Genomic DNA, 25,214 nt, shown 5'->3' on the forward strand with positions numbered 1-25,214 from the left:
TGGCATGGTTGGAGAATATTTGTTGGTATAAGCACTGGACAAGTATATGCCACGTGTGCAGTAAATTAACAAACTATAGTACTGATTGCACGTGCAAAACGTAGCTAACCTAATTAAAAAAAAAAAAAAAAAAAAAAAGGTTATGTAAGTTAACGTTTAATCGGGTTTAGTGGCCGGTAAAATAAAATTGGTGGGAGTGGGGAAAAGCGGCACGGCAGGACCACGCATTTGATTTCACGTAGTTCCAAGGGAACAGCCCCAACAGAATCGTATGGATGAGTCGTAGGATTTTGTGTATGGTGGGGTATATGGATTTCAGATTTCAGATTTCAGCCTTTGATTTTCATGCATTTGTGGCTCCAACTATTTGCTTGCGTGGGTCATTCAAAAAGCATGTTCTCTCATTTCTGCTCAACATAACAAACCTCAAGCACATGAGCTTGGGATGCTTCTGCCTGTGGGTGCCCATCCATCACCCACAACAACTGACGGAACACCCACAGCCAAAGGCACAGCTAAACGTACAATATTGCTGCTGCTGCTCCCAACCACTCTTAAAAGCCTCTTCCAACACTCATGCTTCTAATTGGTTTGTCAATTTAACTACATTTTCATTTTACCTCATCTGACAACCACCTGTAACTGATATTGCCCATTCAACCGTATATATATATATATATATATATATTTTTGGTCATATTAATGCTTCTTCATTAATCATTAATCATTATCATAATTAATTAATAATGTACTTGTACGTATATCCTTAATTTAGATATTATGAATGATATGTGGATTTCTTCAATCAACAATATAATATAGAGTAATCAAATCAATTAACCCATGTCACTTTCTGATGATGTAAATGGCCAATATTGGGTGTTCATTATTGAAGTGTGCCTTTCTGTGCTCGATCGAAAGGGGCTGCCTGCTACCACTGCAACACCAACACCAACCCCTTTGGAGTCTTTGGTCGAGGTGAGAGACTGAGAGTGAGAAGTGAGAAGAATAGAGAGAAGATGGATGTTGTGCTGGCGCGTGAGTAGCACTCGTTTTCATGATGACGTGGGCCTAGATGTAAGGACAAATGACTCTAAAGCTGACTGGACTAGATAGGGCATCCTAAGTTTGATTCAGGCGGTCAGTTAATAATTCTCCATGCAAAAAAGCAACAAAAATCTCTCCGTGAGTTTAAAAACATATGGATCCACACGTGCAAACGAAGGCAACAAAGACATGGGGTACACGTGGGACTGGATTGCCAGAGAAAGAGAACAAAAGAAAGCACAGGATGCATGATGGGATTGAGAGCGGTAGATCCTCTCCACTCCACGCCACTTGAGTAAATTTTTAACCGTCGATCCACACAACACAAAAGAGCTTACGTCCCTGTTCCTCTGCGTGGAACAGGACGCAAGCAGTATCCCAGGAAGGATTCACTTCCTTTGCATTTGGTCTGAAAAGATGCAGACCAAGGGATCCATTGTCCTTTCACTGAAAACATGAGATATGGTCCATTACAATTTTGATGTTTTCTATTTGGCCTCTTCCCCTCTCAAACCACATTGTGCCAACTCATAACTAACTGTTTTGCTCCTTCTCTCTTAAGGGTCTTAATCACAATGCTAATCATTTTTTCTTTCTTTCTTTTTTCCCCTTTGGATGCGCTTAATTATCATATATATATATATATATATATATATGGGAGATTATTGTTGAGACGGCAAAAGATATAATAGTCATTCAATAAAGATAGTCTCTAGATTTTGATTTGGTAAAAAAAAACAAACTACACCTACAAAATCGTCAAACTTCAATCTACACCGTACAGAAAGAACCAAGCAATTTTCACCTTATAGTCTCTAGATATCTTTTTCTTTTTTTTCTTGAAATTACTGGGTTCAAGAAAAAAAAAATGATACCAAAAAAAAAAAAGTTAAGAATTATTCATCTTTTTAAACTCACACTATAAAAAAATTCATATATAGTAACCATTGGAAGATACGTTTTAAGCCCAAAAAACGTCACTATTAATGTAGTGACTCTTGGTAAAAGACTCTAAATATAGGGTATGGATTCAAAAATATAATTGTTTCTATAGTGAAAATAATACTAAACAGTATTTCTTTGGGCTAAAGCGTCACCTTCTAAAAGATAACACTTGAAAAGCGGGCGTCAATTAAGTCGGACAGAATTTTAGAATATATTGGATATTTTTCATATTAGCAATAATATCTTTTCTACGTTGTATGTCTATAATAAAATCTATATGATTTGACCTCACTTACGTACCATCTCTTCAATTAAGATTGAATCACTCCAATTTTTTTTTTTTTTTTTGGGCGCTGTGGCTTTCTTATATTTTATATTTTCTACATTGTAAGTGCTGTTTACTTAAAATCAATGGATCAAGTCCTTTAATTGTTTATTTATTTATTTATTTTTTTTTTCACTAAATGGGTTATAATCTTAAAAACTACCAACACGAGCACAAGAACAGTGTAGTATGGCATGAGTTGAGAGCATGAAATTATTGATCTTTCTCTGAAACATTTACAGAAGTATTCTTGTTTGTAATTGGTATGATAAGATCTGTATGGTCATGGTTGGGTCGTTGCGTCCTTTTCAAGTAAACATAACCTGGCCTGAAACTCATACACTGTGGCCTATGGGGCTCCCTTATATATGCAGATGCTGCTAGCTTTCCGCATAAGGATAATCTGCATTTATTGTCAAGAGTTACAAAATTCATAAAACAATAGAGCTGTTCATTATATATATATATATATATATATATATATATATAAGTTAAGTAAATTTCAATATATTTTGATTAATAAGGTAACAGTAGATACAAGTGTAAGAGTAGAGTGGTCATGGTGACATCAAGAGAGTCCAATTATCTCATAAGCATATTCACATGTATCTTAAATGCTATTGGCATGAACCAGTACAAATACAGACTAGACCCCATGAGAAACGAAAATTTTAGAGACATATAATTAAACATGTCTTCTTTGTTTGGGACCCAGTGCTCCAAGAGAGTTGTTGAGGTTGGAAGCCACCCCAATTTGGGTCTGTATTCCTTTAGAAATGTTATTAATATATTATATATAAATTAAACTATATAAAATTTAATAATAATTGTAGATATATTTATATCATTTTCTTTCTGATATTCTAGTAATTAGAGTTGTTGGGGTGACTTTAGTTGGGGTGTTTCCGAAAAAAAGTCAGGGTTGTCAAAGTTTTGACCCAAAGGTGTTCAGTTCTTCACAGCACAGATAGTACATTCCTGTTACACTGGGACACAATTTAAATGAAACGTCTGCCATTGGGTTATCCGGGGAAGTGAAAACTGAAGAAGATTATTCAATAAGGACAACTTTTTTTATATATTAAATAGAATATTTTTAGTTTTTCTGTTTTTATTTTTGGGTAAAAGGCAATGAAAGGCAGTCTAGAACATACCTTACAAGGAAACATAAATGGGGAACATCCTTTTGACTGGTTTTATTGGGGGTCTCTTTAGAATGTGCAGATGACACTTGCAGTGAGAAGGGAGAAGGGGAAACATGGAAACATTTTACTGTTTTAGCTCGTCAATATTTTATTATTGAATTAATTAACAAGTGGGATCTGCTTAAATGAGAGAATCAGAATAGTAACTTCCTGCTGCAGTAATATCTGAGTTTCACACTCCAAAAAAAACTAATAAAATTTGTTTCACTTGATATTTGCAACTCATAGTTTTTTTTTTAAAATTGAATTGAAAAAAAAATTTTCAACCTATTCTATAAAAATGACATGTGTCATCTACATATGAGAAATACACATTTTTTTTAATTGCTTAAGATATAGAAAAAAAAGAAAGGAATTTGCATTATGAATTCAGGTTAATTACTAAAATCTAGTTCTGAATTATGGGCTTGTTAGGATAGCTTTTTGATTTTTAATAATAATAGTAAAAAAAACATTAACAAATAATTTAAAATTCAAAAAACATTTAAAACTGTTTTTATTTTTATATGATATCGCATACTAAAAAACAAAAGGCATTCCTCAAAAAGTTTTACAAAACAAACCTGTAATTTCTTACGTGAAACAAGCAAAGAAGACAGAAAACAAATGGCATTCGAACTAACTCTTAATGGTTTAACGGGTGAAAGAGGTCTCAGCGTAGAATCCCAAACTTGAGATTATTTTTATACACTCGATAGAGCAGAATCAAATTATAACTGAAAAGAAGACTTGAATGATGCTAATGAGCATTTGTAGTGTTAGAGTTAGGTGTGAAGAAGAGACATGAATGAAGTAATTCTTTCCCAAAGGGTTTGGTTGTTGGGTCAACTTCAGGTGGTTAACTGGCCAGGTTAAAATGCTTGTCTTAAAGTTAAAATAGGGACTGATGGAGATGGGATGCTGTAGCTTTATTTACTAGTGTTGACATGGGGCATGTTGTGTCCAAGTCTCATTTTCTTCTGGCTTTGAAAAGAAAGGTGTCTAGCCCTGCACGAGCCCAAGCTAGCACACATCACATTATGAGTCTTTCTTGTCAATTTAGAGAGGGACAGCCTAAGAACCTTCAGCCCATAAATAGAGAGAGAGAGAGAGAGAGAGGGGGGTTTGTTAATTGTTGTGCCTCTCACTTTCACACGTGTGAATGTTGTGGGTTATATATCCAAAGAAGAGCTTATCATATAAAGAAAAAAAGAAAAGAAAAAAAAAAAAAAAAAAAAAGTAAGAAGAAGAAGAAGGTGAGCAAGAAGCCAAGATTTATATAATATTATAATAATCTGAACTTGTTAAATTAAGATGTCAGGGCGGATCAGAGTGGTTAACTACTTCATAGTGTACGCACTCTCTCTCTCTCTCTCTCTTTCTAAATAGTCTGAGCCTGTGAAAGGGGGGGGAGAAGCCTTGGAGTTGTTGTAGGTTTCTGTTAAAGACAGTTCGCTGTTTTGGGTGTTCCAAAGCTTTCTCTTCTATCTTTCAAACTTGGTCCAACCTCCAACATGTCATTTTTGATAATTCTTTTCTGGCGATGGATGATGGAGATGACTTTGTAACAGTTCTTTTTCATCATAGTTTGTGAGAGAGAGAGAGAGAGAGAGAAATGCCATGAGCAACAAGTATGAAATAGATCGCCTCAGCAGCTACTCATTTTATGCAGACATGGGTTCTCTCTCCCTGGCTCCCAACAATGGAGTAGCTTCTTCAGCCGCAGCAGTCTCTTCTTCACAGGAAAGTAACCTCTCTAAGAATTCTGAGGTGGAAAACGGGAGAGCTTGTTGGGGGGGTTTTCACTCAATTACAAGAAGCTTTGAAGAACACCACAGCAGCGACGCTGAGGGCAGTGATGGTTTTGGGCAAAACAATGCCAACCTTAATGATAAGAAGTCAAAGCTTTGTGCCAGAGGGCATTGGAGGCCTGCAGAGGATACAAAGCTCAAGGAGCTTGTCGCTCTTTATGGCCCTCAGAACTGGAACCTTATAGCAGAGAAGTTGGAAGGAAGATCAGGTAATTTCATAGTGAGCCAAAAATCACTTCTTATTTTTCTTTTTCTTTTTTTAAATTTCTTTTGGGTAAAAAAATATTGAATTGTTGATGTTACCTTCCAGGGAAGAGCTGCAGACTGAGATGGTTTAACCAGTTGGACCCAAGGATAAATAGAAGAGCTTTTAGTGAAGAAGAAGAAGAAAGGCTAATGCAAGCTCATAGAATTTATGGGAATAAATGGGCTATGATAGCAAGGCTTTTCCCGGGAAGAACTGATAATGCAGTGAAGAACCATTGGCATGTTATTATGGCAAGGAAGTTTAGGGAACAATCCAGTGCTTACAGGAGGAGAAAGCTGGGAAATCCAAGCGGAGATGCAGCTGCCACAACAAGAACAGAACCGCTACCTTACTGTCTCAATCTCTCCAACGGAGAACTCACCAATATTACTACTACTACTTTCCCCTTTGGAGCCTTTAATGGTGGTGGGGTTGATTATGGCTTAAGCAGTGGAGGAGAAGCAATCTCTAGGAACAGCAGCAGCAAGCTCCTTCCCTACACTGCTTTCTGTGCACAACAGACTCCTTTTGACTTCGTCCCCGGTGGGTCTCTTTTCCCTCTAAACCTTTTTTGTTCCTGCACTTTTGTGCATTTGGGTTTCTGTGCTAGCTACTCTCCTCTCCTCTCCTCTCTCTCTCTCTCTCTCTCTCTTTTTTTTTTTTTTTTTGTTCTCATGGTTGTTTTTACAAATAAATTGTGTACATTTTGGTTCAGGTTGTAAGGGCAATGAGATGATGGGGAGGTTGATGAGGCAGGGCAGATCTTGGGATGAAGGTTTGTATCCCCACCAGCAGCAGCAGGCTCCTTTTTTGATGGCAATGCAACAGTCAAACTCAAACAACAACCACAGCCCATACAGTTTATTAGAGTCGTCGTCAGCAGCAAGGCCTCAAGTTTCAGCCAGTGAGCCTTCATCATCAGCTGCAGAAAGCAGGGTAGGCAGCCAATTTGAGGGCATTCCACCACCATTCATTGACTTTCTTGGAGTAGGAGCCACATGAAGTTAGAAGCGATGAAAAGCTGAAAACAAGCTTTCACAGAAAACCATCATAAGAAGATGTGGTCCATGATCAAATGAGAAGCCATTAGAGGTAAACAGAATGGATTGTTGTTCCAGTTAGATGACAGTACAATATCTGCATCACTTTGTTCAACTCATATCCCCACCACCACCCTTCTTTTTCTTGTAACCCCCTCCCCCCCCTTGCTCACATCAGACTCTTTCCCAAGGTGAAGCAATAAAATAAGTTATATGTTATTCGTCACAAATGCCATGTCACCTTTCTCTCACTTTTTTTTTTTTTTTTTTTCTCTTTTAACTTTCTGTTATTGATCACTTCTGATAAGGAAAGAGATTTCTTTTTTTTCTTTTTTTTGGGTTTGCAAGTAAGATATACAGCCAGCTCTACCACCACCTTTCCGGCCCTTCTCCGCTGATCTTATCAGCATCCAGTCCTCTTCACTCCACCGACATTTCTCCCTCCAAGAACGAGACCGATCTGGGTTTTCTATTACTCTTACGCTCCCTAATGATCCATTTTCATTTATTTATTTAATTTGTTTTCAAGCTTGGTGCTTTGTTGTTGGGGTTGGGGATGCCTTTCCCACCAAAAATATATATATATAAGAAAGAGAAATTTAAGAGCTGGAATCCCATTAAAATAAGAACACAGGTGGCATTCCTTTGAAAAAAGGAAAAGAGGACAGGACACCAGGATCAAACGGACACCAGGGACAAACACAGGGAAGGCTGAAACGGGGTCATAATTTTTGTCATTCTACTTTATATTTTAGATTTATTTATTTATTTTATGATAATAATAATAATAATAATAATAATAATAATGTAGCTAGGTGAATATTAGATTATGGTCAAATGTAATTTGTGTAGGTAGAGCGAGTAGAACAGTAAAAGACGAGAGTGGAGAGAAAATGAATGCGTGGGATATAAGGAAGGGAAGAAAGGACAAAAAGAGGGGGGGGGGGGGGGGGGGGGAGGATTGAGAACATCCTTTTGTGATGGGCCTGCAAAGGTGAGGCAGAAATTGTGCCAGCTGAAAACCCAGCAAGCAGCAGAGGCGGAGGCGGAGGTAATGCGTTGATGATGGAAAACTGTTGAATTCCCCTCCCCCCATCAGCAGAATCTCCTGAGAGCTCATGCCACCCACATGGGGTTCGCTGTTTGAAACTGTTTTGCATTACATGGGGGACGTTTATCCAAAAATTCCCTCGGATATTTATTATTTGCTGATTCAACAAGCATAAAATCTGGTGACATGATCATCCATCCCAATCCCAATCCCACTCCCACTCCCACAAAACTATTTTCAACAGCCTGGAACCACCACATACAGTAATGTGATGCGTATTTACTCTTTGATTGACATAAACAGTCGTTCCTGACTCAAATCTTTATTTTCTTTTATACGAAATCAACAGTGACTCCCTGACATTTGAAAATGATGCCTGCCAGCCTGCACATACAAACCAGACGATCCTTGTATGTGAAAGATGAACCAACTATCGGGGTGAATTAAAGAAAGTTTTTAAGTGATTAGGGCATGTTAAATCGTGAGTTTGAATCTCCGCAATAGAGAATTTTTATATATATTTGATTAATATTAGTCACTTTGAATTTCTATTGATACCTTAGTGAAGCTGGATCAGATTATGGCTTAGTCGGAATTGAAGGAACGTATGTAGTTCTCACCGTTTAGGCACTTCATGTACAACTTCTAGCGGGTAGATGCTACTATGGTCACATCCAGGTAGGATAGCGACAATTAGCCTACCTTTTTCGCTAAAAAAAAAATAAACTAACAAATGTATTCATACATCATTTTTTGCGAAAATATAAACATGTTGCATGGTAATAATCGTTTTTGCTATAAAAAAAAATATAATTAATAAAATTTAAAGGTAAGAGGAATAGTAAGGGAAGGGCAGGCACCGATGTTAAGATGATCGGATATTGTAATAAAGTAGGGCCGAGTTTGGGCTAAAATGATATTGACAAAAGCCCAACTCTCTGCAAAAGGAATTAGCACACGAGCACCATATTTTGTTGCTGAAAACCAAGATGCCCATGAAAGGAAGGGTCCAGTTGAGATTGGAGCAACCTTAATTTTTTTTTTTTGTGTTTTTGTCTTCCATTCCTCGTACTCATCTTCATGTACGAACATGCTAGTAAGGAACCTTCGACTTCTGATACCAAAATTGACGGAAATTATGCAGAAAACGCAACAGTAACAACACAAAGCACACACTAGCAATGGAGTCTCACCATTGGCTAAGGAGAAGTCTCAATATCTCACAAGATTACTGAAATTGATAATAATTTATTTGATCATTTCTTAGAACTTGATGAATACATTATTAATAGTTCACCACCTGCTGATTGAATAATTTAAGAAAAAACGGCTTAATATATAACTTTACCTACCTTTTTTTTTAATCTAAGGCCTCATCAAGCGTTTAGTTTCACCACAGCCCATAATGGATGTGGGCAACGTTCCCACCATCTCTACCCCAGCTTCAAACACAATCCCCATACCCATGAAGAAGTGAGGCTCAATATGACAATGGAATATCCAGACACCTGGATTATCCGCCCGAAACCTCAAAGCAGTCCATCCATATGGATATAGAGCCACTGTGTTCTTCATGATCGGATCAACGAGGTTGTACGTTGCCGGATCTTTTACCACATCAAACTTATTGCTTCCGTAGCCTAAAACCCAGAAATCATGGCCGTGCATATGCCAAGGATGTGTCTCGCTGGAACCCGGGGTCATGGTGTTTGCATTTTGCAGTATAATATCCACTGTCGTATTGAAGCTTATCCTATAAACGGCATTGCTAGATGTGGCGTTTACGTTGTGAGGAACCTTGGATATGTCATAATTTGCAATGTCATAGCTATCCGGAGGTGGGTTTTGATCAAAGGCGTCGGTGAAATTTTGTTTTAGTGCAATGAGGTAAGGAGTGTGGGGAAGTGTGAGAGATCTGTTATTTAAAGACCAGCGGTTATAACCATCGATCAAATTTTGTGTGTTGAGAAGCACAATCACCCTATCTGATTTAGGAGGCGGCGGTTGTATAAAGTCATGGTGTGCCCTGATGGCACGGCTCTGAGCCAGTTGTGAAGCTATGTCGTTCCAGAGAGGGCCTGTGGTTGGAGCCGTTGGAGGGTATTTATGGGGATGGTTTGGATAGTAATTGAAGATGGCCAGACCGGTCGGGGTTGATGGTTCCCGGTTAACAGCGTTTGTAGTGATCCAATAGTTTCTTGAAGGATCTTGGTCGGCGGTTACTAAAACCGAGTATGTCTCACCGGATGGTTTGGATAGTAATTGAAGATCGCCAGACCGGTCGGGGTTGATGGTTCCCGGTTAACAGCGTTTGTAGTGATCCAATAGTTTCTTGAAGGATCTTGGTCGGCGGTTACTAAAACCGAGTATGTCTCACCGGAATTTATATATAGGTTTTTTGTTTCAAATGCCTCAACATAGTTCCCGTCGGCTTCTACAACGGTCATATTATGGCCCTGCATGAGAAGATGAATCACATGAAACATGCAGGCACATCATAAATAATTGGAATTTGGGATATGACGAAGGAAAATCAATACTTCAATTTGGAAGCTCAAAGCTGATAGAGAAGTCAAGCTGCCAATCCTCAACCTATAAGTTTCTCCATGAACTACTGTTAAACTGTAGGGAGAACATTCAGGATTTGTTGCATCACAAATTTCCGAATGATCTGAGCTTGGTGCATTAAGAAGAGAGCAGTTGAACCTTCCTCTTCCATTTATCAAAAGTGACTAAAATTAAAGAAAATAAAGGAATATTTTTAGCACAAAACTGATCATTAATGTCTATTGTAACGCCCCACCCCAAATGATACATAATATTATCTACTTTTGGTTCTTTTAAACTAGACTTCTCAAAAAGTCACCTATCATAGTATTACTCTTGCAGAAGCACGGTTAATTACGGAGTGCTGATAGGTTCATGACCATAACGGCTTTAAAATACATTATTGTCAAAAAAGGGTATATACGATTGTATATATGAGCACGTCTTCATCCCTGTACCCAAATGATGTGGGATGCCACATCTATCGTTTTATGTGAGCTGTGAATCAGTTACTTACCTGTGGCTCTCCAACCCAACCGAAGGGTATGGAAGATAAGCTCGTGGCTTGCTCGTAAGTGGTAGCATGGTACCAATCTTTAAGAATGATGCTTCGATCTTGATCATACACAAATGGCTCAGGAACTCCATGAAGAGGTATTGAAACAATAATGAATCCATACAGCCCTGCTGATAATTGCATTCCATAATGCGCATGGTATAGATACGTCCCTGCCTATATTTTTTAAAGTAATTGTTTTAATTAGGAAAAAAAAAACAAAAAACAAACAACCCCAACCTAATAATTTGAATGGACTTACTCTGTCAACTACAAACTCGTACGTGAAAGAATCTCCTGGCATGATTGGACATTGAGTCACCCCTTCAGTTCCATCACTCCAAGGTGTTCCAATCTGCGGCCAAGATCACACAGATAATAAACTTGTATCAAAAATTGAGAAATGATGACAGTAGAAGTACCTGTCGGATTCCATGCCAATGGACAGCAACATTCTCGGTGGGCAAAGTGTTGGTGAGAGTAACAACGACTCTATCCCCTTGTGCAGCATAGATGGTAGGCCCTGGAGAATCCCCGTTGATTGTTATAGCCAGCTTCTTGAAGCAATCGGGAGACTTGTAGGCATATTTCACCTCCCATTTGTGAAAGTGAATCCCAGGTTTTGCCTCGGCCGTTGGATTAACACTACTGATCATCATTACAGAAAAGAGAAAAAAAGCTACCAAACACAAACAACTTCTGCACTGTACCATGTTTGGTTTGATTTCATTACAAGATTGGTCACCTATATATATATAGCAAGTGTGTGGTCCAAGGTTGTTTCAGCTTGCTTGATGCTTCTACTTAAAATAGTAGCTAAACGACAGAATCCCTGCTGACCTGGAGTCTCTCTCTCTCTCTCTCTCTCTCTCTCTCTCTCTCTGTTTTAGCAGATTTCCACCTCAACTTCTTTAAAAGGTCGTCGGCGCAACGAGAAACTCGGCGAGAGAGAACAACGTGAAAAACACAGGCACGAGCTTTATTCTTTTCTTTTTTTCTTTTTCTTTTTCTTTTTCTTTTTGCTTTTTTGGAATGCTGACATTCAACATGTTGATTGTACATATACATACAAGACTTCAAGAATGAATTTTTTAGTGATAAAAATTAATTTTAGAAATTTGTATCTAAAGTATTTTAATGAGCACTTTAATGAAAAGAAAGGATTGATATTTGTGAAATTGGATATATAATCGAAAGGAAACATAATGAGGAGTTTAAAAGAGATAACTTAGAACTTAAGAGTTAACGGTAGTTATAACTTGCATTCAAACCCACAAAAAAAAAAAAACATCAAGGGTGGTAGTTCAATGACCCAAGAAGGTTTCTAAGTGGTTAAGGCATGTACTAAGACGTGGATTTGAATTTCCGCAATAGAGAATCTCCAAATATGACTGATTAGTATTAGTTTCCTTGAATTCTCATTGTTGTCCTGGTGGAGCTATGTCAAGCTATGGCTTAATCGGACTTGAGGGAGCACCTACAGTCCCTTCATGTACGGCTTCCAGCAGGTATGCGCTACTATGGTCACGTCCAGCTAAAATAGCCACAATTAGTCTCCCCGCACTACCCTTTTTGCTAAAAAACAAAAAAATGCCAATGAAATAAGGCCCACGATCACACATAAAATGAACGCCATTTCAACAAGTTAATTCTGCCATGTGCCCAGAGTCTTGAGCATTTGATCTAGACATAAAGTTTAATTGAGTTTTTCTGATATTTTGATGGGCTGGAGATCCGAGTCCTTAAAGTGGACAGGCTGGACAGCAAAGAAGGGCAGTTGTATAGGGGCCCAATCCATACTGATGACACTCTGGGCTTTTCTGTAACTTAAATAAAATGATGGGGGTCCAGACTCCCAATTAAGGGGTCAAGACTTACGGCCATATTTACAATTTGGCACTTATCAACCCTGGAAGGCCCCATATTTATGGGACATTGACACAATTAGTCGCTTACAAAGACATTGATAATGTGGTGGTAGTTTGAAAGGTACGCCTACTTTTCTCCAAGGTGTGTGCATTGAAAAAAGTTAGGGGTGTAAACCCGGTCCGGTTTCCCGGTTTTTGGCCAAAACCGGAACCGGAACCGGGGTACCCCGGTTCTTGGTTTTGGGAAACCGGAACCGGAACCGGGACCCCGGTTAACCGGGGTCCCGGTTCCCGGCCGGTTCCGGTTTCACCCGGTCCGGTTCCCGGTTTTTGAAAATAAATTAAATAATTAGTGTTTTGAGCTTAAATAAATTAAATACCAGTGGCCACTCCCATAGCCCAAAGCACAAGCGAAATGTTTTGCAGGAGAGAAAGAGAAAAGAGAGAGAGGCGCGTACCACTTGGTCCACTTACCAGGATGTAGATGAGAGAGGCAAAAAGAATAGTGCGGTAGCGGGCCTAGCGGCCGAGAAAAGAATCAGCCACAAAAGCACCCAACAAAGGCAGCAACGGCGGCGTGATGTGAGAAGAAAACTCAGAAAATAAGATGAGGGGCTGCGGCTGGGACTAGCTTACTGACTTGGGGGAAAATTGGAAAAGTGAGAATGAAGACCTAATTACCTAATACGTCCTAAACGCTGCGTAGAAGAGTGAAGCCTAAAAGAATTAAAAAAATATTAATATATATATATACGTCCTAACCAGTAACCACTGCGTAGAAGAGTGAAGCACTGAAGCCTAAAAGAATTAAAAAAATATTTATATATATATATATATATATATATAATAAAATAAAACCCCGGTTCCGGTTTTCCCGGTTTTGACCGGGTGCCAAAAACCGGGACCGGAACCGGGGTCCCGGTTTTTTTTTTTTTTTGGAACCGGAACCGGAACCGGGTCCCGGTTTTCCGGTTTCCGGTTTCCCGGTTTTCCGGTCCCGGTTCCGGTTTCCCGGTTTTTTTTGACACCCCTAAAAAAAGTAGTGACTTTTTGGATAGCTCTTTGGTAAATTTAATCTATTAATTGTGGGTTCAATTAACTTGGTTATTTATTTTTTATGGACTTTGGTTACTTCGTAAGGCCCAGTTTTCAAACAGGGCCTTAACTTGAAATTGGACCTAAACAAATTCACACCACAAAGTCCAATCCTAACCCAACTGTCACCGACCATTGTTATACAATTTAAATTTCTCCCATAATTAAGATTTTTTTTCTTCACTATGAATGTCAATTAGAACTAAGAGCATGTTTGAGATCGTATTTGAAAATTAGAGTTTTTAAGTTAAAAAGTGTTTTTTTTTGTAAAAACTTCATTTTTAAACTTTTACCAAAAGTACATTTTGACTATTTTTTAGCTTTTTAGATTGTTAAAAGCGATTTCAATTTTTTTAGCAAACAAATATTTTTTTTCTTCAAACAGATTTTATAAGTGTTAAACGCATACGAAAACAGGCTCTGATTAAATTAGTAGTACTAGAAACGTACCCAAAGGAGCGAGCTCTTGTCATGTGAAATTTGCCTTAACCAAATTGGAATCGAACTCGTTAGAATTAAGATACGTGTTTTTTATGTCTTGTTAAAGGTAACGTCCAATAAATCAAGTACCTTATATTCGGGACTCGAGCCAAGCTCTTATAAAAAAGTTAGAACTAAACCGGTTAGAATTGAGACACGTATTGACAAGTGTTGATAATGTAATCTAATTGCAGACTTATTTTTAAGTTTATATAAAGTTGAGTATCTTTGTGTCTCATATATGTTATTTTGTGTTTTCAAGATATGACTCAATTGGTTAGGATTACACCTTATGAAGTTGAAGTCACTAGTTCGAATCCTCCTCTCCCTCTTATGCGGACATGTAAAAAAAAAAAAAAAAAAAAAAATGTAGATGTTATATAGTATATAATTGGGAATCTAGTGTACGTTATATAGTAGGATGATATTCGCATCTCTATCAGTTGAGTCTTTTCCCACTAGCAGATAATTAAGGAAAATAAAGTGGGACAACCTCTTTTTTCCTGCCTACTTTTTGGGTGGGAAGCTAAAAGTACATTCCCACGTCTTTTTTTCCATGGAAAACAATGTCTCTTCTGACATACTTTTCACTTTCACCATAATTCAAATAATAAAAACTACTAATATTTATTAGCCTTCAACGTCAATCATTCACCTTCTTATCATCTCATACACATTTCAACACTTGAAAACTTGACGCCCTCTTTTAATCTCTTTTACTATGGTCTATGATATGATGTTGTGTATGTGTACGTGTATCACATACACGACCTAGGAAGGGAACGTGCATCACCAATCAATCTGTCAAAAATCGTTTTTTCTCTTTTCATTTGTGTATCAAACTTTCCTCTGCTTTCTTCTAGTGAAATTTCTTGATCCGTGGCCACTGGTAAGTTCTTTTGTTTGTGATGTATGAATTAGAGATGGCAATTTTGGTTTGTGTATTAGGGTTGGATTGTGTTGAGATATAAGTATAAGATTATTGAGATCAATTTTAACTCAACCTATTTAATTAAATAGGGTCCGACCTAGAGGCAAAACTAGAATATTTAGTTTTAGGAGGCAAAAGTTAATTTTTAAAGGTACTTTTATTATTATTATTATTATTTTATTTTTTTGAGACCACCCCTTGGCTTGGGATAGGGGTCGTTCCACCCCTGGTCCAACCCTATAACTTAACTCACTAATTTCGTGTTGAGTTTGTTTCATATTCGCAAGTTATGTAAAAAATTGATAACCCTTATATCATATATCGGGCTCGAATTGTATCGAAACATAAATATAAGACTATATATGTCAACTATAATCCGACCTATTTAATTAAACGAGTCAAACCCATCAATCATAACTTGTTAATTTGTATTGGGTTCGTATCAAATTCATCGATCGTGCTCTAATTTAATATCTTTTATTTTCAACTCCTAAGAATGTTTTTCATGTTCAACTTTTAAGAATCTCAGTGAAGCTATCTTTTCAGAACATGATTGGGATATAAACAGAGTTTGGTAACATCCTCAAGGTTCCCCCTTTTTTTTTCTTTTTTAAGGTTGGGACAAGCAATTTTAAGTGTTGAGTAGCATGCAAAAAAAAGGAGAATAAAAGAGTGAATTTATGAGAGTGGGAGTGGATAGGTTTTGAGGGGCCATTTAGCTTGAGCAAGCTCTTGCCACGTATTTAGTAACCGATAATGGTGAAGCTAGGATATTAATATTATGAGAGGAAAAACCAAGCACATTTTTGACTTTATATAGAAGCAAAAGCACAAAAAGTAAAAGGAAAGAAAAGGAATGGCCAAAGAGGGTGACAATAACCCTTCATGGCATCACATGCTTTGGGTCCCATTACAACTAATCTTGTGTAGAAATAGTGACCTCACAAAGTCGATACCAGCAATTAAATATCTGAATGTTTTTCCCTGGCTGAAAGATTATAGACACATCATATACAGCAAATTTAAATTTTATATCTCTGTCCAGGAAGAATGAAATAAGGGAAGGTCCACTTTATTTACTTTATGTATATCTACTGTGAAAGAAAATGAAACAAAATAGGTAAAAGGAAAACCAAAAGTAAGGCAAAAAAGAAAAGATGACTTTATCCTTTGTTTTTCAAACCTTTGGTAGTGATAGGTACGATTCTTTAGGCTTGAGAGAGAACCATTCTTGGCCTTTTCTGAATACATTCAAGTTATCAGCATGAATGTGGGCCTAGAAAACTTTTCTATCTTTTTGAATCTGCTCCATCTCTGAATCTCTATATTCACCCTACCTTGGCTCTCGAAAGCAAAGCTCATCAGTACTTCGTGTTCATGGAGTCAGTTCCACAGCTTGATATCCCTTTTTCGAGTTTTCTCAGAATTGTAGGATCGAAGAATAGCTAATTCATGAGAATAACAGCAGTAAGCATTCTTAATCAAAGGAGAAAGTTAGAAAATATTCTAAGCTTAAAGTAGAGCAAGAGCAAGTATTTGCTAAGATTGAACTAGACATTATTTATTGAAAGCTCCTGGAAAAAGCAATAAATCTTTCCAGATTTATCACAGAAAAAGAAAGCAATACAATTTTCCAAACTACGGCCTATAAGTTTATTGTACATTACTGGATTTTGATCCATCCAAGAATCTAATATATTTGTTCCAGCTCTATTTCACACTCACCACATATAGGTATGTACAAGAACATGAAAACCCATCTAAGGTGAAGGCAAAAACACCTAGCTATACTGTTACAGATGAGATGATTCGGCGGCTACATATTCATTGAAAAAAAAAAGGCAGCTATATAAGCTAGTAAGAGATACATCTTCACTCCTACAAAGTGACATTTATCTGGTCTTCCTCTAAATTGGATTGCTTTGCTAACCACATCCTCCATCGAGGTTGGTTAATGATACGACCTTAGGCGGAAAAAAGGGCGCGCAAGTTTGTCAGCAGCGAGAGGTTGTAGAGAGGTAAACCCCATTTGTTGTATTGCCATCACAAGCAGAGTTTACAACGCAAATTTCTCTCTGATTATGTGCTCTCATGGAAATTTAGTGACCGGGATAAGGCTGCAGGGTTGGCTTGCAGCACTGGAGATGTCTCGACCACATGACTTTTGTCATTACCCTTTGATTGGAATGCCTTAAAGAGACTTCCACCATTGGCAGAATTAGTCTTATCATTCTTGATCCCCAGTGTTGCCCATATAGAGCTCTTAGCGGCTTCACTGGAATCATCAATCCTCAAAGTTTTAGGAATCCAAACACATCTTTCTGAACTTCGCTCTTTAACAGACTCTTCTTGCTGTGAGTTGGCCGGATTAAGGACGTCCCCGTCCCTTGAATGTTTGCCCAAGGTTGAAGAATTAGGAGCAGAGCTTTGGCCACTGTGGCTAAGAAAAGAGGATGGTGGGGAAAGAGATTGCACATTCCAAGAGCCTGGTACAGTACAACCCCAATATGCTGGAGCAGGGTAGAACGATAGTGGATATCCTGGTGGGCACAAAGCAGGTGGAGGCATTACAGAGCCCCACTGAGCTGAGTTCCACTGTAAAGGCCAGGGGGTTCCTGGAAAGCACGGTACTTGAGGAGGAAACCCTTGATAATTTTGAACTGCCGGCTCTTGCAAACCTTCCTTCTCGGTTGAATTTAAAGCTGTGATAGAGGATCCACTTGAGTGATCATCCCCATTATCTCCTCCTCCAGAAACAAGAGTTCTTTTCTCAGGTCTATGAAACCCATTTTGAACATGGTGTTGTTGTTTCTCTGCAAGGCTTAATACAGTAGCCATGGATTCACAAAGAGGAGAATCCGAGCCAAAGGTGAGGACGGTTCCATTTTGTCCCAAAGCAGAGTTGGGAACTCCATTAGCTCGAGCTGTTTGAAGAGCTTCTGAAACTATAATGTGACGATAGTGTGAACTAGAGTTGTTCTTGTTCTTACGGCGACCAGCACCCACGGGCACATTCCTCATGGTTCCACCAGCAGTCCAGTATCTTTGACAGTTCTTACAGAAATGACGGGGCTGGTTGACATTGTAATTGTTGTAGTAACAGAACTTGGTATCCATGCTATTACACCGGGGACATGGAAGTATTTTGTCAGGCTTCTTCAGAGTCTTTTCTTGTGAGATAGTTGTCTCGCTCTCTTCTCCATTCTTGGAGGCTTTTAGCGACGATGTTTCTCTGTCAATCAAGGGAGTTTGGGGGTTCTCGCTAATTCCTGATGATGTTGTATGATCTTTAGAGTCTTCTACGGTCTGATATGAGTTACAATCTTCCTGTTTATCTTCGGTGGGTTCTCTTCCCAAGTGTACCTAATATTTCAAATAGAAGTTCCAATTAGAAAAAATAGTAGATAACGCATAGCTAAAAAAGTTCAAGTAGAAGAAAACTAAAATATAAGGCTTTAAATATGCAAGAACAATAAGATTAGAACCACCAGCCAAGCAAAGATTTGGCTCCAAGCATAACTTTTCATATGTATTAGTGAATAGATTGATGAGTGAATACATGCCAGAAGGGCTTTATTGATATGTTTTTGGATGATATTATTTAATTAAATGTAACTATTATAAGAAGATCAGAAGCCATTTGACTGACCATATTGCACTGTTGGCTTTCATGTAACTCATAACAGCATAAAACAAGAAGAAAAAGTAGTTATCAATCTTCAGCTTTTTTTTATGCTTAGAAACCATAGACTCTCTCTTTTTCTCCGAAAAAATGAAAGAAAAGGAGTTCACATACAATCATTAGGAGGAAACTGAAGTAGAAAGGATGGAAATAAGAAAACAGTAGAAAAGAAAAAAAAGAGTAAAGCTGCAAAGATATGTTGCTGGTAATTGTTGGATTAATTCAATCATGTCTTGGACAGGAGGATCAATCCAACATACAAGCAGACAGAGAAAAACAGAACAGTAACTAAAGATATTATTATATGAAAAAAAAAAAAAAAAAGCTAGCAATCATAAAGTGGATAAAATTTTCCTAATCACTGCAGAAAAACCCAAAAGCTCCGCTTAGAATTTTTCATAAAGCAGTTGCATCTGACAAAAATTTCCAATAAAGAAAGTTCTAGAATTTCATCTCTTTTTGTGATATATTCCAAAGAGTTCTTCTGCTCAGTCAATCCACAAACTGTGCGGATCAGTTCTAAGACAGCAACGAAAGAATTCATTACAAAGCAGCAAAGAATATGTCAGAGATGGCGAAACATTGATTCATAACCCACAATTAAACAAAACAGATTATGAATTGCTAGCAAATAAGACAAAAGGGCCTCAAAAAATCCTTTTGGATTATCATAAGAATATAGAAAACACCCAAAGTACTCTTACTCTGAAACAGAGTTTATCAAAGAGGTACCAGTTAAAAAAAGTGTCCAAAAGTAAAATATATTTGGCTATAACCAAACTGCAGTGGCGAATTATTAAATTGGAAACTCATAAGTTTCAAACCAAAGACTCCAAAATATGATCCCAAAGATTTTTTTTTTTTGTAAATGAAGAGAAGAAAACAAGGAAAATAATGAAAAGTGAATGGATGAAATCAAAGTCGGAAAACTCAAGGTAAATCAAAGAAAAAACAGAAAATGATTCTTTAGTTCCCTACCAAAAAAAAAGATACTTACGTTAAGAGGTAACCCAATCAACCATTTGAAATTCGTGGATTTCTGAAAAATGGGTTCCTCTTAGAATTACAAACAAGAACATAAATTGACACCGCAAATCCAAAAATCTTGTGAAACAAGACCGACCCAGTAAAAATTTCGAGCTTCTGAAAAGTGGGTTGGTCTGAAAATTGCAAATAACAGAAGGCATATATGATATATGTGATATTCAAATTCAATACAAGGCAAGGCACGTGCATACCTGATCCCCTTCTTGCCCAGCACCTTCTCTGCCAGAGTTCTTTTCGCGGGAAGAAGTGGCTGAAGAGAGAAGATTTTGGTCAAACCGATCTTCAGCCCCACAAAGCTCATTAGCACAAGTTCTCTGCTTCAGTGGCAAAGGAATCGTCTTCCCGAACAGCTTTATCGCCGGGTCTCTTAACGCCGACATTCTCTGCCTGACTCTGGCTCTGAATCTGACTGCCTGTGTTCCAACTCCGAGCCTTCCTTTCTGTGCGTGTCTAGATAACAACAACAGTGGTGGTGTCTGTGCTGTGGGTCGTCGTTTTGGTCGTTTTGGTGAGAGAGTGTGGGCTGGGAATTTGGTCGAGGAGGAGAAAATGTTGGGGAATTGGAAAGAGTGGGGGTGTTTAACGAGGTGAGAATGAGAATGCCACATCACTAAAGGCGAAATTTTGTGAGCCACAAGTTCTTGTGGCCTTTGAGATCTTTCCGTGCTGTAGGATTCCCCACATTTCTCCAAAAGACACTGCTCTGCTGTCTCCTCCTTTTCTTCCATGTCACCACCTCTTTTTTCTTTTCTTTTTTCTCTCTCAAATACTCCTACCCATTTCCATTTTTATCTTCCTAACTATTTTCACATTTAATCATCCTATTTTTTATATTTACTAGCAAATAGTCAAAAAGGTTATTTTAGCTAAAAAAGAAAAGTAAAAAGAGATAAATAATGAATATTTAAGTGAAATAGTAAAAGTAAATGACTAAAATGTTGAAACGGATATAGATGCTTTGAAAAAATTAATAGCTAAAAAAAAATGTATTATTTAATTAAACATTTGATGAGCCGAATGTAAATATATATAGGCTTTGACTCTATCAAATTAGACTTGCTCTCTCATTATTGTTTTGGTCCCTTCTAATAAAAAAAAAAATAATTTTATCCTCGTATTTTGTGCACATAAGATACAGAACGCAAACCTTACCCTCTATACCCTTATGCCACACTTTCACAAGGATGACCAATGAGTTGAAAAGGTTTCCTTTTTTAAGAAAAACAAAAACAAAAAAATTAAATATGAATAAGGGAAATTCGAAATAATAACTTTTATTTCATGAAGTGTGATTTTTTGCCGATTTAGTTATCGTCAATTTGATCTCATTTATTGAGTTTGGTTTGAACTGCTTCCTACACGTATATTTATTGAATTTTATTTACTAGCTTGAACAAACTTGATGGTAAGTTGACCCCAATGCCTTTTATAACAGAAAAGTCTGTTTACTTGCCTTAGTGAGATTAGTGATCTTCATATATGCTTGAAAAAATTGGTCAAATTATTTTTTTATTCTGACATGACAAAGTCCAAGATTTTTACATCAACTACTCCAAAATTCAATTAAGCCAAGTCGTTAACAAAACAGTACAACAACTGAAAATGAAGTTTACCTTACTTGCCATCTTTAAGATATTGTTGCATGCCATTTATATGCCTTTCAATTTTATGCATTTCTTCCAACAAATTATAATTTAGAATAATGAGTGGAGGGCTCGATGAGTTCTAAGCTTCTATTCAAAATTTTTATGAATTGATTAACAAACCAATCATCTCAAAGAATTGGGGGCTACGAGAGGGTCTAACCTATTCTTCAAAGAGCCCTATATATAGGATTTTTTTTTTTTTTTTTGACATGTCCGCACAAGGAGGGGGGAGGAGGATTCGAACTAGTGACCTCCGCTTCATTAAGCGTGGTCCCAGCCGATTGAGCTACCTCTTGGAGACTATATATAGGATTATTGAAAATCATGAGTTATTAGGGGTTTGATGGACCACGACCCAATTAACTACCTAGATTCGAGTGGACCTTCGCGTAAGGATAGCACTTAGCAGCCAATTTACAACTAACCGAATGTTCACGCCATATAGCATTTCCCAACAAACCGAATTTATGCTAGGAGTACTACTTTTACTACAATTTTTTTTGTAATTAATGCTGTACATCACTATCTATTGTCCAATCTCTTAAAGCCTATGTGGCATGGTCTTCCATAATACTTAGTTCATGAGAATTTATTTTTTGGTTGGAAGACCACGCTACATAAACTTTGAAAATGATAAATAGAATTACTTCATAAATATATATGTGCTCTATAATTAATGAAGTAATTAAGTACAAAAATCCACTTATCAATTTAAATTTAAATAGTTAGTGTATTATTAATTATTTTATTAATTGTAAAAAATACAAAAAAATTTAGTGTAAATTACACGCCATCCATTTTTAGTAGTTAGATTTTGATGTTTTAAAAGAAAGAAAAAGAGAAGGTTAAAGGCTGGCAGAGCCCACTTGCAATACAAACACGTGGCAGTAGCCCACCGGGGTGCCTTGTATAGGCTGCAAAGCGTTAACAGCTGCCCCCTGACACATCAGCACCATATTGAATGTAGACCCACCTGCAAAAAGCGAAGTGAAAAGGTCATCTGACAACATCCCTGCCGTCCATTCTCACCAATAGAATCTGGGCACGTTTCCTCAGTTTTGAACATCTACCCCCGCATTTCAGTCAGCATTGTGCGAAAGGATCTTCTTCGAGTGGCTGTCCTTTGCTGGATTACTTTCTTTGGTGACTGCCACGTGTCCAGTTCAGGGATGTGATAAGACTGGACCATAATCTTTTTCTCTTATCCAACAACCCCCCTCTTTCATCTTTCTAAATGTTGGTGGAACCCATTCCTTTTGGGTTATTACCATTTAGCGCCAAACTCTCAATTCTTTTTAGTTTTCACCCCTTGCAGTTTCAAAAACCCATTACGTACATACCCCTCTCTCTCTCTCTCTCTCCATATATATTTTATTAATTATTATGGCCAAAAGAAAAGTTAACAAAAGCTAATATAAAAGGGGAAGAGAACTTTCAGTTGTCAACTTTAGAACCAGTGACTTTTATTGCACTCTAAGTTTTAGCTTTATCAAGGATGAAAGGGAGTTAAAAAAAAGGAGACATCAGAATATCAAGGGAAAATAAAAGGAAAATGTTCGAGATACTATAAATTTTATTATAATTCTTTACACACTTAAGTGTCGGTTTATATGAATGCCATGTAGTGCCACATGTTAATTATTGAGCATATGAGAAATGTCACACCAAGTCTCACATTAATTTATAAAGGATTCGTAGTAAGAACTATAGAGATATTCTAATACTTTCCATTTTATCAAAAAAATGGACAAGATAAACAAATAAAAACACAGGGGGTGTTTGTTAAACTCCCTCACATTCCCCCACATCCACTACACTATTCACTTCATTTTTTTTCCAAAAAAATATTATTACTTTTATATCAAATCACTCACTTTTTATATCTAATCATTTATTTTTTATTACTATTCAAATAAAAAAATCACTACAAAACAAAATTTTTTACTTCCCAATACCACTTTTTCATTTTTCTATACCAATTATTATTATTATTATTTTCTTTTTTTTTTTTATCCATGAACAGTATCCTGTAAAATGAACAGTGCTGGGGTGTTTAACAAACACCCCCACAACGTTTGATATGAGTAGGATGTTTTCTATTCCGTCCCCATTTCTTAAATTTATTTAATTATAAAGCAGAGTCTTACATAATAAGGAACTAATATGAAACTTATTAACACTCGTGAGCTTTTTTATAATCAACCCACTCCATTTTTTAATTTCAGACTAATTTTCTGAGATGTTATAGGACGTCGTTTGACAATGCCTATTGCCTTCACCTTCTGCTTTCTGTAAAAAAAGAAGAAATTAAATGTAGTAACAAACAACTTTAAATACAAAAAAAGAAAAAATTTAAAACTATTTTTAATTTTTATGTCACATTAAAACATTTTTTTTCGGTTTAAAAAGTGTTATCAAACGAGTTCCTCGAGATCATTTCACTTTAACATTGATAAAATCCTCTGAATTTGGTTTTTACCGGAACTTAATTCAATTTATTGTCCAGATTTTACTAAAGCAAATCTAAGGTGATGATATTTAACTCCAAGTCCATGTCATTTAAAACCTGAAATGCGATCCAAACCACTCCACCATCAATGTCGTCCCACCACCTGAGTGGATTTGTTGCAGGGTCTAGTATATAATGGATATTCCATGGACAATTTGTTAGCACTATATACAATATATGGGAATAAGAATTTTAACTTGTTATTTATTTATTTTTTTTAACGAATTATCTTTTCATTGATATAACAATTAAATGGGACAAAATGCTATGTACAATACCAACGATACAAATTGGAATCTTCACAACTCAAACTTTATCTATTACATACATGATAGTCTATCGAGTCATTATAAGATAATATCTACGAAAAGTCATCATTCTAATCAGTTTCAGATTTACAGCAAATTCCAACAAATCGTGTCTCTATCCCTGCCAGGTCATTGATTCTCTGACCTTTTTTTTTTTTTTTTTTTTAATCTCCGCTACTAGTGCTTTATCAATCGCAATCTTCTTTGCTGTCTCTACCATAGTGACAATTTTTCTTTATTCATGATAATTCCTCCGTTATTGGTCTATTGGTTTGCTCACAAAAAATGAACTATAAGAAAACAAAAGACTGGCCGGAAATCAATTCCATTATTCTTAATGATTTGTAAAAACAAAACATAAGAAAACGAATAAAACTTCACCCCATAAATTGTTACTAAAGGCAAATCAAGAGAGAATATATTATTATTTTAAAACAATAAAAATACAATAATAAAAACACAACATACGCTCACGCGTTCCATGCGCCATCACAGGCGAGCCACGCGTGGCTAGAAAGTACCATGAAGACCATTGACACATGCACCCTGGTTGATCTATTGTGGAGGTGGGGAAGAGGAGGGGGAATGGCCACAATTTTAACTTGTTATTAGGTAATATTAATCTTCATTAAAACAGAAAACAAATTATTACAAGACGGGGTGGACACCTTAACAACAAAACATCAAACAGAAAAGACAATGTTTGAGAAAATTAAAGTACAAACAACTAACTGAAAAAAGGGCCATAAAATAGCTGGGGGGCCAATGTTTTTTAGACCGAAAACCAAAATTTTATATTAATTATGTTAGAGAACGAATGGAAAAATCTATTTAGGATTAGCAAAGGGCAAATTAGTAACTCTAATTTCCTTAAAATTTTGATTGTATCTTACTT

The 25,214-nt window shown here is 36.9% G+C and overlaps 3 protein-coding genes across 3 annotated transcripts; 1 reads left to right on the forward strand and 2 right to left on the reverse strand.

The window, feature by feature from the left end:
* Positions 1 to 4,782: 4,782 nt before the first annotated feature.
* LOC132179142 (uncharacterized) lies at positions 4,783 to 6,819 on the forward strand. The gene is made up of 3 exons (XM_059591790.2): positions 4,783 to 5,521; positions 5,623 to 6,102; positions 6,275 to 6,819. Exons 1-3 carry the CDS (start codon positions 5,122 to 5,124, stop codon positions 6,559 to 6,561), a joined length of 1,167 nt encoding a protein of 388 aa, XP_059447773.2. The 5' UTR covers positions 4,783 to 5,121; the 3' UTR covers positions 6,562 to 6,819.
* Positions 6,820 to 9,006: 2,187 nt separating this feature from the next.
* LOC132178429 (L-ascorbate oxidase-like) lies at positions 9,007 to 11,409 on the reverse strand. The gene is made up of 6 exons (XM_088515875.1): positions 11,176 to 11,409; positions 11,016 to 11,108; positions 10,715 to 10,930; positions 10,191 to 10,382; positions 9,935 to 10,106; positions 9,007 to 9,806 (listed from the first exon to the last, which is right to left on the reverse strand). Exons 1-6 carry the CDS (start codon positions 11,407 to 11,409, stop codon positions 9,016 to 9,018), a joined length of 1,698 nt encoding a protein of 565 aa, XP_088372001.1. The 3' UTR covers positions 9,007 to 9,015.
* Positions 11,410 to 16,660: 5,251 nt separating this feature from the next.
* LOC132177815 (cyclic dof factor 1) lies at positions 16,661 to 20,428 on the reverse strand. The gene is made up of 2 exons (XM_059590278.2): positions 20,048 to 20,428; positions 16,661 to 18,490 (listed from the first exon to the last, which is right to left on the reverse strand). Exons 1-2 carry the CDS (start codon positions 20,234 to 20,236, stop codon positions 17,207 to 17,209), a joined length of 1,473 nt encoding a protein of 490 aa, XP_059446261.1. The 5' UTR covers positions 20,237 to 20,428; the 3' UTR covers positions 16,661 to 17,206.
* Between the last annotated feature and the right edge of the window lie 4,786 nt (positions 20,429 to 25,214).

The sequence above is a fragment of the Corylus avellana genome, chromosome 4 (assembly GCF_965113065.1).
Source record: "Corylus avellana chromosome 4, dhCorAvel1.hap1.2, whole genome shotgun sequence".
NCBI classification, from domain to species: Eukaryota; Viridiplantae; Streptophyta; class Magnoliopsida; order Fagales; family Betulaceae; genus Corylus; species Corylus avellana.

Excerpts from the sequence above, each read along its gene's own strand:
- LOC132179142 (XM_059591790.2), top strand. The coding sequence starts at position 5,122 with ATGAGCAACAAGTATGAAATAGATCGCCTCAGCAGCTACTCATTTTAT. Across the intron at positions 5,522-5,622 it reads GAAGTTGGAAGGAAGATCAG|GGAAGAGCTGCAGACTGAGA; the intron begins GTAATTTCATAG and ends GTTACCTTCCAG. Across the intron at positions 6,103-6,274 it reads TCCTTTTGACTTCGTCCCCG|GTTGTAAGGGCAATGAGATG; the intron begins GTGGGTCTCTTT and ends ATTTTGGTTCAG.
- LOC132178429 (XM_088515875.1), bottom strand. The coding sequence starts at position 11,409 with ATGATCAGTAGTGTTAATCCAACGGCCGAGGCAAAACCTGGGATTCAC. Across the intron at positions 11,109-11,175 it reads ATTGGCATGGAATCCGACAG|ATTGGAACACCTTGGAGTGA; the intron begins GTACTTCTACTG and ends TCTTGGCCGCAG. Across the intron at positions 9,807-9,934 it reads TAACCGGGAACCATCAACCC|CAACCCCGACCGGTCTGGCC; the intron begins CGACCGGTCTGG and ends ACCGGGAACCAT.
- LOC132177815 (XM_059590278.2), bottom strand. The coding sequence starts at position 20,236 with ATGTCGGCGTTAAGAGACCCGGCGATAAAGCTGTTCGGGAAGACGATT. Across the intron at positions 18,491-20,047 it reads CTGGGCAAGAAGGGGATCAG|GTACACTTGGGAAGAGAACC; the intron begins GTATGCACGTGC and ends TTGAAATATTAG.